Source organism: Gambusia affinis, linkage group LG24 (assembly GCF_019740435.1).
Source record: "Gambusia affinis linkage group LG24, SWU_Gaff_1.0, whole genome shotgun sequence".
Lineage (NCBI taxonomy): Eukaryota > Metazoa > Chordata > Actinopteri > Cyprinodontiformes > Poeciliidae > Gambusia > Gambusia affinis.
In genome coordinates, this window is record NC_057891.1 from 9,015,877 (window position 1) to 9,026,910 (window position 11,034).

Below are 11,034 nucleotides of genomic sequence, written 5' to 3' on the forward strand. Positions count from 1 at the left end.
ACTTTGTGACCGGATCCTCAAAATCTTTTTTCCACCTCCTTAGATCTCCTCTGCTAATTGGTCCTCCTGTTGTTGCCATGACCGCCAGTGATCATCAGGTCGCAACTCTTGGCATCAACCCCTTCCACCACATCCAGCTCACTTCCACATGGGAATCCCTCTTCACCAGAAAGTCCGATTCTTGCACCGCGTCATTATACATTATACGTAGGAAACCAAACCCGTTCAGATAATATGGAATATTTCTGAATAGTGGTTCATATGATCGGCTGTGAGGTTACAGGAGAAAACAAACCAGGAAAAACAAAAAAGACAAGAAAAAGAGGAAGGATTTGATTTATACTCCCGCATCCATCTGTCAAGTTCTGTCTTTGCTCTTGGAGAAAATGCTGCGCTGGCATTCAGTTGTCAGCATATTTGCAGGAGTGTGTTGAAGTCGGGGTGTGTGTGTGATATAGGAATCGAATGCTCCCCAGACAATAAGAAGCCTATATTTAAAATAACCGAGAGAAACTGTGGGGAAAGGACAATGGAGGAGTTTCAGAAACAGAAGAAAAAGGAAGACGTTAGAGCGAAGCTTCCTGTCGCTCCGTTTGCTTTCCTTCACTGTGAGTTTTCAGATTCATTTGTTAAAATAAAGAAATTTGTTGCTTCTTCCCATTGACAATCATCACTGATGGAAAGTTTCTTATCCAACCAATGAACTGATAGTCGCTATATTGTTTAAAATGTAAATTAAAACAGGAACATATATCTGTAAAATGTCTTTGCAGATGCGGTTGTTCAAAGGGAAAGCATCCATACTTGCCGAGGACAAAATTTCCGTGGCTCAACCCTCTGGGGTGGCTGCTCTACATGATGCCTGCAGGCGGGGCAGTCAATCAAATCCACTTTGTCCATGAAGTCACCCTGCTGTAGGTCGCGCAGATTGACGTCTAGTAACGTCCTGCCGAAATAACCACAGGATCCCGGAGAAGAAAATAACTGACCTCCACTTAAACCATGAACCCGAACCTCAATTTACAAAAGACGTTGACCAAATCAAGTTTTCCAGCGAAGGAAAAGGCGTTGCTGTGCAGAAGCGATTAACGGCTTTCTCCTCGCGTCGTGCAGTTTCAGGTTACGTTGAGCGTGGAATAGGCGACTCTGCTGAGTGACAATGGTTTGCCAAGATTCTTCAATGTCCACATGGGTTTATGGATGGCTGTGGTGTGAAGGGTTCGTCGTGAAGTGCTGCCCTGAAGAGAAACTGAAAGGTCAAGGTCATTCAATAATCCTTCGTGCCTCCTGCGCTTAGATTTCCTCACTCTACCTGAGGTCCTGTCCACACTGACGCAGCCTGCAGCCTGTCTGCATCAAGCAAGCGGCTATTTTTATTTTTCTTTCTAGACATGTGTCTTGCTTAGACCTCTCTATGTCAGCACTTGAAGGATAGCTTTTAAATGTGGGTCACTGTTGAGAGAAAGACACTACATTTTACCAAGTATTTTTTATCTGGTTTCTAGTACAAATATCTTGGTACACTTGAGAAAAGACAAAACTAATTTACAAGTAACCTTTCAGCAAGACTTAACCGCCTTGGACCTGGGATGTTTCTTAGAAATATTCAAGATAATTGCACTAGAAGCTAGACCAAAATACTTTGTGTATTTGCAGTTTACTAACTTACCTCCAGGGGGCAACTGTTTTCAAAACTAAAAAGGCCCCTTGCTACCAAATCTAAGCGATAACTCAGTGAAACCAACTAAGTATACGTTTGTCAAAATACAAAATTTGTAAATTATCAAAAATATTTTCCCTGAATGAAAGACAGAGTTTGCTCCAGCTTTAAAGATTTACTTAAACTGGTTGACGTCCGTTTAGGTTTGACTAGCTGTTAGCATTAGCCAAGGAGAATAACTACACCAGCAAATCCATGTTTATGCAAAACAAAGATGTTGAGTTATTGTAAGTTATTAACCGCTCATAACTTGCAACATAACCCTGCTTTGACTAAGTGTGAACTATCCTTTTAAGCTTAAATAGTAGAAAAAGGTTCATGATTTTGTCATCTCTCTTTCTCTGGTTGCTTGCATTGAATTCATAAATAAAGTCAAGGGTATATTTAGCTTTAGCCGTGAAGGGAAGAAATGTTTGAGCGTCTCATTTCTGTGGATGCTCATTTTCTGTCCCAGTATTTTCTGACTCGCACTTTTGCTTCAGTCTGTGAGAGAGTCCCACAGTGCCTCAATCTGTCAGAGGTTTATTTGCTGAGGTCACAAAGCCGTGTGTGTGTGTGTGTGTGTGTGTGTGTGTGCGTGTGTGTGTGTGTGCGTGTGTGTGTGTGTGTTTCAGCAGCTTCTCTGTCAAACACACCACACCAAAATACCCTTACTGTCTCCTCGGTACAGTCCACTTCACGCTTTCTCACACATTTTACCATGGCAACAATGCCATCATTCATGCAGTAGTACTGGCATAGGGTTATAAAGATTTTTTACGACTTATTTCACTGTTAGAGATGACAATCAATGGCACCGCCCACTAAAGAAAGAACTCATTTAGAAGGAGTCTGGAATACTTCCTATGGGAAAAGCAGCTGAGATAAAACACAGAAAGTCCAACTTTTACACTGAACTTTCAAATAATAATAACAATTTGTTCATCCTTCAGCATTTGGTCACAATCTATCTTATGCTATGTAATGTACAGGATGTTGCTGGATGTAGCATAAAATCAAATAGCCTCCATGCATACCATTTCTCAATCTAAGATTAAATCGTCAATAGTTTTTTATGTGACATCCTAAACGGTGTTCAACCTCATTTTAAACCAAAGTGACTGAAGGCACTTTCGTATTTCTTCCTGTTTTCCCAAAATTTAATCACGTTTCTCATTAACCCCAGGGAAATCTTCCTGCTCACGCTCACATTTACACACATACAAGCTCACTCCTTGACGACGATAAACATGTTGGGAGTGATTTTTTTATTTTTTTTTATTTTCCGTCTGCCTTTGATTCCTTTTGCCATCTGCTGTCGCCAGCAACTCGTCAAGCCACAGCTCCCTTCGGAAGAATGGTGCTTCTGGTCTTTTCTCTCAAGAAATCTCTCCTGCCCCGCCCCTGAAGTAGGAAATTTACCATTTTTTACCATCAATTCCTTATCTTCCTGTTATTCCTTTAACGATAATATGGTGTCTTAGTAGTCTGAAGTCCACAGCTATCAGCTCAGAGAATAAATGTAGTTGTGTTTAGCTGTTTGTGTCTGTCAATCATCCTAGCAGAAGCATTGAGGACTTGCAGCGTTGCTGAAGGATGCAACTGTTTTTAAATGTGATGCGTTGTTTTTGTTTTTGTTTTTCTCAGCAGGGAAGGCCGTCTCTGCACATTTGATTGACGCTGCCACTTCCTTAAATTTCATTTCAGTGCTTTTACCACAACAACAACAAAAAATATGTCCATGAATTTTTGATGGGTGAAGAAAAAAAAAGCATTGCCTCTCTTTTTTCAGGCGTTTGACAAGATATTCAAAGCCTGTAGTGAAATAAAAAAAAAAAAAATTTTAAACCACACATCTAGATGGGCTTAGGGTTTCCAATTAATCCACAAGTCCAAGATTCAGTCATTTTCAAACTATAGTTTTGTTGAAATAATCGACCTTAAAAATAAGCCCCAGATACAATAATATTTGAAATACTTTCTCTTCATTTAACATGAGATTATCACCATCTATGTGAGTAATCTACAGTACATTGAGATTACTTGATGAAGTGATCAAGGACATATAGGGGAGAGAAATGTTAATTCGCAAACATTATTTGCCTTTACAAACCTGTTGACTAATATTATCTTGGAGCTTTTGAGCAGGTAATATTTTTAGGCCAGTACCGCCAACAAAATTAAAAGAAAAACGGGGACGCAGCGCCTCCTGGTGGTCAAATGTGAAAATAAATTATTGGTGGCCAGAAATCTTATTTCATCAGAATGCTTTAGTGTAGGCAAACCTAATTGTGGGCTCAAAAATTAGATCTTTAATGGTTTTTAATGGGGCACGGCACTAATCCGAGGACTAATTTGGAGATATATGGCGTACAGAACAGCCAAAATGCCTTGAAAGAAGAATGAAAAATATATAATAGCAAAACAAATCTCCCTGATCTCTAGATTTTGCAAAGTAGTTTACAGATAGACCTGGGTTAGCTGGTCAGTGAATTTATAATCAAATGTTTGTATTTTTAATTTATATGGAGCATTATATCTGTCTATCACATTATGGACAGGATGTAAGTTGCAAACCACTTACGAAGCTGCCGACTGCTAATCTCAACTAATATGTACATTTTTTAACACTAGGGGGCGCATTAGTTCTTGCCCAGGTGTGGGAAGCTAAATCACATCTCTAATATTGACTTAGAACTGTAAGTAGCGACTCAATTTATGTAAATTTAACCGATGTTTCAGTGTCTACGCTCATTTATGTCACCACATCGACTTTTGTATTAATGGTTTGAAATCACCCGTGAACATTTTACTTATAGAAGACAACAGGGGACGGATTTAATGTTGTTCAGGAAACAGTTTCAAAGCAGCTGCGGTGATTTTTTTTTTTAGTACACTGAAGGTCTTGAGGGGTTTTCCGTTTGCGTTCACTCTCACTCTCACTCAACAAATGAAAGCTTTCTCGGGTTTTGCAGTGGCGTGGGTCTCCTCCTTCCCCATCCCCACGGCCTACTCAGGTGACAATGTTGCTGCTGTGGGCGGAGCTCTTTCTCCTAATAACCTGAGGGGTCCAACCACTCCACCCGTGAACTATGTATTAAAAGCCAACCTGTTGGAGGCAACAGAAACGAAGGTAAGTCTCATATATATACATACATATATATGTGTGTGTGTGTGTCTCATTCAGTTTAGTTTCAGCTGGTGAGTTCCCTTTTGGTCTCCTTAAAGAGTTTCAGAATGCATCGAGATCATTTTTAATTTCTGACATATGCATATACTCTCTTGTAAGTTAACTCTACTGCAACAAAATAGCCCATTTTAATCAGGTGAGTTGGTGGATGTTAATGAAACTTCAAGCTGAAACCCCCCCAGCATGGGCCATTTTAATTGATTATAATATGCAGAAGCAGTGCGTTTGGTCAGAAATACTCCAAAGTTTTTTAGTTTGTTAAAACTCATAAGAAGTCCCAACAATATTTATTCTATTTTTATGGGGTTTTTTTAGTGATAGTTTTGTTTCGTTTTAGAATTGTGCCATCGTCCCCGTCTTTGTTGCGTCCTTCCTTGATGTCTTAACTTTTGTTTTATGTAGTACTGCTTTAGAAAGCGACAATAAATTAGTCAAATCTCAATCTCCACCTCCAGCTGAGAAAACGCTCTGGCGTTGCTGTAATTAGAGCCCACGTTTGCAAATGCAGAAACGTATTCCTGGAAATTTTCCAGAACTGTGGAAAATTTCTGCATGTGCACTTTCATTTCGGTGCTTTCAGTTAACCCGATTTTCTACAAATGATCTCTTATGGCGAGTATGTCCACCTTGTAGCATTTCCTGTACCAGGATGCCATTTACAAACCTGAGGTTTTTTCCCCGTCGACTTTGCTCTTCTGAAGCTCCACACCTAAATAAAACCATTTTTTTGAGCCTGTAAATTCAAGAAGGATCACTTAGAGTTGAGGCAATTAGCTAAGGTAAACCCTTCAACATTTTTGTACTAAGATACCAAAATGTCACTCGATGACACACGGCAATTCATTCATGTTTGGTTGAAGTTAGATTTGCTTTGAGACTGCAGTGTGTGCCCATCTGCAGGAAAACTAGATGCTAATAATCTGGTGTAATCTTATTTGACAAACTTTCAGTTGGCTTCTTTTGGTCTTTCTTCAGCAGCTCTTTCAAACAGTGTTTCAGTTTGTAGAGTCACAAAGTAAAACAAAATTAACAGCTAGAATGTGGTTTATTTAACTACATATTTTTGATGTGGGTGTTTTCAAGGTCATATTGAAGTATGACTTTCAATAGATTACATGTAATCTATTGAAAGTTTACTTGAAGGATTACTCAAGTTATTTAGTGACTTGTAATCTATTTTAGTTACTTTCCAAATCAAGTAATGAGTAATTTAACTAACTTACTTTTTAAAAGTAACTATGGCATCACGTATCGGTCCTGGCTGGTCGCTGCATGCTGTGCGGTTTATTTTAGCATAAGCTGCACGATGCGATGCCACTGGTAGTAAGATGAGTGAGAAACCAGTCAAAGTTCAAAGAAAAGCCTATTGAACTATTGATTCCGACCACTTTATAGGATTAGAATGAAGTGTTTGGTGCAACGCTTAGACCTATGCAATGCTACCAAACATTATTCAATCATGTTTGTTTTTTTCTTGCAGGATGTGAAGTTTCTGCTGAGATCTCATTTGGTTAAAACCATCCAATCAATCAATCAAACTTTATTTGTATAGCACATTTCAGCAGCAAGGCATTTCAAAGTGCTTTACATCAAATCAAACACAAAACATACATAGAATCAACAATAAAAACACAACATCAATAAATTTGCAATTGATTACATTTCGAATACAACTCTAAACAAGTGGGTTTTTAGTTGAGATTTAAAGGAAGTCAGTGTTTCAGCTGTTTTACAGGTCCACCGACCTTTCTGTGAGCTGATAAATGTTAACTTTATGCTGACTTTCCAAAGTGAGCCATTAACTACTAAAGATCAGAAGTTAATTACAAAATCTGATTCTTACATGTGATTCTGAAAATTTTATTGTTTTTGTAAATGCAGATCACAACTTTGTCCGATTGGCTCAAACGATACTTCATCTGAGCGATCGAAGAAGTCTTCGACCATGGCTTCCAATACCACCATGGAAGCAGCAGACGTTGTTGTTATCGTAGTTTACTTCATCGTGGTGCTCGGGATCGGCTTCGCGGCAATGCGGAAATCCAACCGAGGCACGGTGAGCGGCTACTTCCTGGCTGGTCGCTCCATGAACTGGTTCACCGTGGGAGCATCTCTCTTCGTCAGCAACATTGGAACTGAGCATTTCATTGGACTCGCCGGGTCAGGGGCTGTTAGCGGGTTTAGCGTGGCTGCATGGGAATTCAATGCTCTGCTGCTGCTTCAGTTACTGGGCTGGGTGTTCATCCCTGTGTACATTCACTGTCAAGTCTACACCATGCCAGAGTACCTGTCCAAGCGATTCGGAGGGAAGCGCCTGAAAGTGTATTTTGCGGCTTTGACTCTGGTGCTTTACATCTTCACCAAGTTGTCTGTGGACCTCTATTCAGGTGCCTTGTTCATCCAGGAATCCTTAGGGTGGAACCTTTATGTTTCCATCATCGTCCTCATCGTCATGACAGCTGCGCTGACGGTCACTGGAGGTCTGGTCGCTGTCATCTACACAGACACAGTCCAAGCAATTCTGATGATTGTCGGAGCGCTCTGTCTGACGGGCATCGGCTTCGCCAAAGTCGGAGGCCTCGAAGGTTTTGTTTCTGTCACTTTTTCCACAGAGTCATATTTTTTATCAACTTACAGCTAAAGTGACGGATGCTAATGCTCGGCTTGTTTTGTCCGTTTTAGGGCTAAAAGAAAAGTACATGCAGGCCAGTCCAAACATCACTGCCATTCTTCTGTCTTCACCTAATCTGACATATTCTGAATCCTGTAAGCATCATCTCCACCCAAAACCAAATGCTCTGAAAATCCTGAGAGGCCCAAAAGATCCAGATCTTCCCTGGCCTGGTTTCCTGCTGGGTCAGACCCCTGCCTCCATCTGGTACTTTTTCTCTCTTACGTTTAATTCCTATACCACAAACTTCTCAAAGACAGTCTAACTTTAGCTGTTATTAAATCACAATCCAACCCCAGTGAGCAACTGAAGCAGAATTAAGCATCGCCTGTAGTTCCTGCCTTATAACTCATTACACTGAGCCAGCTTTAAAAAAACAACAAATCCAAATTTTAATTTGTTCATATGAGCCCTAAAATGCAGATGATATATGGAGATTATGTTTAAATGTTGTTATTTATACTGGCACTCTATGAAAGACGGAAAACTGTGTTTGTTTGCCATGTTTTGTGATTTATTTTACCAGTCATTTCTTGTGTTAAACCAGAGTCGGTGCTCGCTTGATTGGACCAGTTTACCAAATAATGGATGATTTGTTTGCTTTTTCAAACGTTGCTTCCCTATTTAACAACTTCAAAACATGCATTTCAGGTACTGGTGTGCAGACCAGGTGATCGTACAACGAGTTCTGGCCGCAAAGAACATTGTTCATGCCAAAGGGTCGACCATCATGGCAGGCTTCCTCAAAATTCTCCCCATGTTTATCATGGTCATGCCAGGTAGAGACGCCTTATTGCAGTTTGAAGAACTAAATCCCAACTGCTTGAATCATCCATAACCCAATGTTTGTGTTTACCTTAATCCCAGGGATGATTTCCAGGGTCTTATTTACTGACCAGTTGGCGTGCATCGGCCCAGACCACTGCATGCAGGTGTGCGGTTCTGCCGCCGGCTGCAGCAACGTGGCGTACCCTCGCCTCGTCATGTCGTTGATGCCCGTCGGTCTCCGCGGCTTGATGATGGCGGCCATGATTGCTGCTTTGATGAGCGACTTGGACTCTATCTTCAACTCTGCGAGCACCATATTCACACTGGACATTTACAAAATGCTGCGAAAGGACGCGTCGCCCAAGGAGCTGGTGGTAACCGGCAGGCTTTTTGTCGTCCTTATGGTGGCCCTCAGCATCGCTTGGGTGCCGGTGGTCATCGAAATGCAAGGGGGACAGATGTTTTACTATATCCAAGAGGTGTCTGATTATTTAACGCCCCCTGTGGCGGCGCTATTCCTGCTCGGTGTTCTGTGGCAGCGCTGCAACGAGACCGGTGCCTTCTGGGGTGGAGCGGTAGGCTCTGCTCTTGGCGCTCTGCGGTTACTCTTAGCCGTAGTTTACAGAGAACCGTACTGCGGCCAGCCGGACGAGCGACCATCCTTCATCAAACAAATCCATTTCATGTACGTTGCGGCCATCTTGTTTTGGGTTTCAGCTACGACGACTGTCGTCGTGAGTCTCTGCACGCCTCCGCCGGAAAAACAGCTAATCAGAACGACCACTCTGTGGGGGTTGAGGCAGAGAATGAAGTTAAACACACTAGCAATAGATCAAGGTGAAGAAAACCTCAACAAAACAAACGCGACTGAAAATGGAGGTGGTGTTGCTGGTGAAGAAACGCTCCAGAGCCACCAAAAGAAGCTCAGGAGAACTGATGGTAGAGATGAAAACACTCAATCGACCAATGGGAACATAATCCCAGCCCAGTCATCACTACGGAATGACTCGTATAATCTGATCGCTGAGCCTATGCTGGAGGGCGAGGGAAATGGGAGAGAAGTGAAGGATGTGGAAGAGGGGAAGGAGTGCCATTTGGGGGAAGGAGGAGACTCTGTGAAAGTTTGTGGGGGTATTTGTGGCCGCCGGAAAAAATCTTCGCAGACTCGGGTCATTACAGCTCAGGAGCAGGAGAGGATTGTAAATAAGCTTCTGTACGAACCTCCCAGAACCAGAATCATACTAAACGCAGCACTGGTATTGATTTGTGTGATTGGGATCTTTCTTTATTTGTACTTCTCCTTATAGACAGCAAAAATTCTCTTAAAATGAGGTACTGCTCCTAAACGTATTCCTTATCTCCTTGAATTTACAGTAATTTTATGACACCATGTTGTGGCATGTAGTGCACTGACACCACTTCAGATATTAATACTTACAAGTCATACGCAAAACTTTTTTAAATGCTTCTCCAACATATTTGTTTGTATTACTCACAACTTTTTGACATATTTTCCAGAATATCCCACACAATAAAATAAGACTGAAATTAACACTTTGTTGTACATGCTCTGAAATTGAACATCTCTGTTTATTTTGAACATAAGTAGTTGGACTGGGTTCAGTGAAGCAGAGGAAATGGAAAATATTGAAGATTTTTGATCAGATGTTCTGACAGACCGATTAAATGGCATCGATGTGAACACACGTTTGGCATGCACGGACTTGTTTGAGTACCCTAATCCTTCCTTGACCACACTTTCGTTTTTACTTTTAACCTCAAAATCAACCATGAACCTTTGATGTCAGAGAAACCCCTGTGACATCAATTAAACACCACCAGCCAATCACAGGACACCTTCCTGCTTCCTGCAGCAGTGGAAACTTACAGATTGGAAATGGAAAGTTACTTGTCGACTTTTCCACAAGACCCTTTTGCTGAAAGTTGTATAGCTCATTTTCAGCAGCAACAAGCCAACTCAAAGTACTTTACATGATGAAATGGAAACAACAGACAAGCAAAAACATCACATTGCAATGGCACCTCCAAAGAAATCTCACCAGCAGCTTTCCCTTATTTCTTTGTCAATATGATTGTTAACCAGCTTTTTTTTTTTAAAGGTTTTTGTATTAAAATGAAAAAAAAAAAAACTCATCCTAGATTATGTGTGTTCTCATCGATAAGAATAAGATGCGCATGAGCACATACTCTTAGTGTTTGTAGATTAAAACCAACAGGTTGCTGGGAAGTAACGTGGCTATTTTTATTTATTTCAACCACTTCCTGGAACAAACTGGGTCTGGTTGACCCATAAAAGGCGCAAAGTGTAAACGTAATGTCTAAAATGCAGCACCTCTTTCGGGAACAATAGTGAGGTGTGCTGCTTTATGAATGTGTGCCAGTAAATTCCCAATTCATATTACAAAAAAAAACAACTTAAGAACTTTCCCGTCAGTCCATCTGAGGGTTGACTTTCAGTAATGTTGACCTCAGGAAAAGTAGCACATCTGAATATTTGCTTTACAGCTGCTGCTTAGGAAATTACTAATCTAATGTGCGTATAATACATTTATAAAAGATCAGCCAAGTTGGGTTGGAGGCCGTCGTCTGGCCCATTTAGTTCTGTTGTTATCAGAACCCATCAAGGCAGACCACTGAGTTACACCTTAACACGTCTAACCATTTATTTCCTATCTCCATGATTCT

The 11,034-nt window shown here is 41.0% G+C and overlaps 1 protein-coding gene across 1 annotated transcript; it reads left to right on the forward strand.

Moving 5' to 3' along the window:
• Positions 1 to 4,750: 4,750 nt before the first annotated feature.
• LOC122826903 (sodium/myo-inositol cotransporter-like) lies at positions 4,751 to 10,411 on the forward strand. The gene is made up of 5 exons (XM_044109268.1): positions 4,751 to 4,832; positions 6,771 to 7,474; positions 7,572 to 7,767; positions 8,212 to 8,339; positions 8,428 to 10,411. Exons 2-5 carry the CDS (start codon positions 6,835 to 6,837, stop codon positions 9,633 to 9,635), a joined length of 2,172 nt encoding a protein of 723 aa, XP_043965203.1. The 5' UTR covers positions 4,751 to 4,832; positions 6,771 to 6,834; the 3' UTR covers positions 9,636 to 10,411.
• Positions 10,412 to 11,034: the final 623 nt, after the last annotated feature.

What these genes read in the sequence shown, in the direction of transcription:
- LOC122826903 (XM_044109268.1), top strand. Translation starts at nt 6,835, where the DNA reads ATGGCTTCCAATACCACCATGGAAGCAGCAGACGTTGTTGTTATCGTA. An exon ending in CAGACCCCTGCCTCCATCTG is followed by an intron (nt 7,768 to 8,211) that starts GTACTTTTTCTC and finishes CATGCATTTCAG; the next exon opens with GTACTGGTGTGCAGACCAGG. An exon ending in GTTTATCATGGTCATGCCAG is followed by an intron (nt 8,340 to 8,427) that starts GTAGAGACGCCT and finishes CCTTAATCCCAG; the next exon opens with GGATGATTTCCAGGGTCTTA.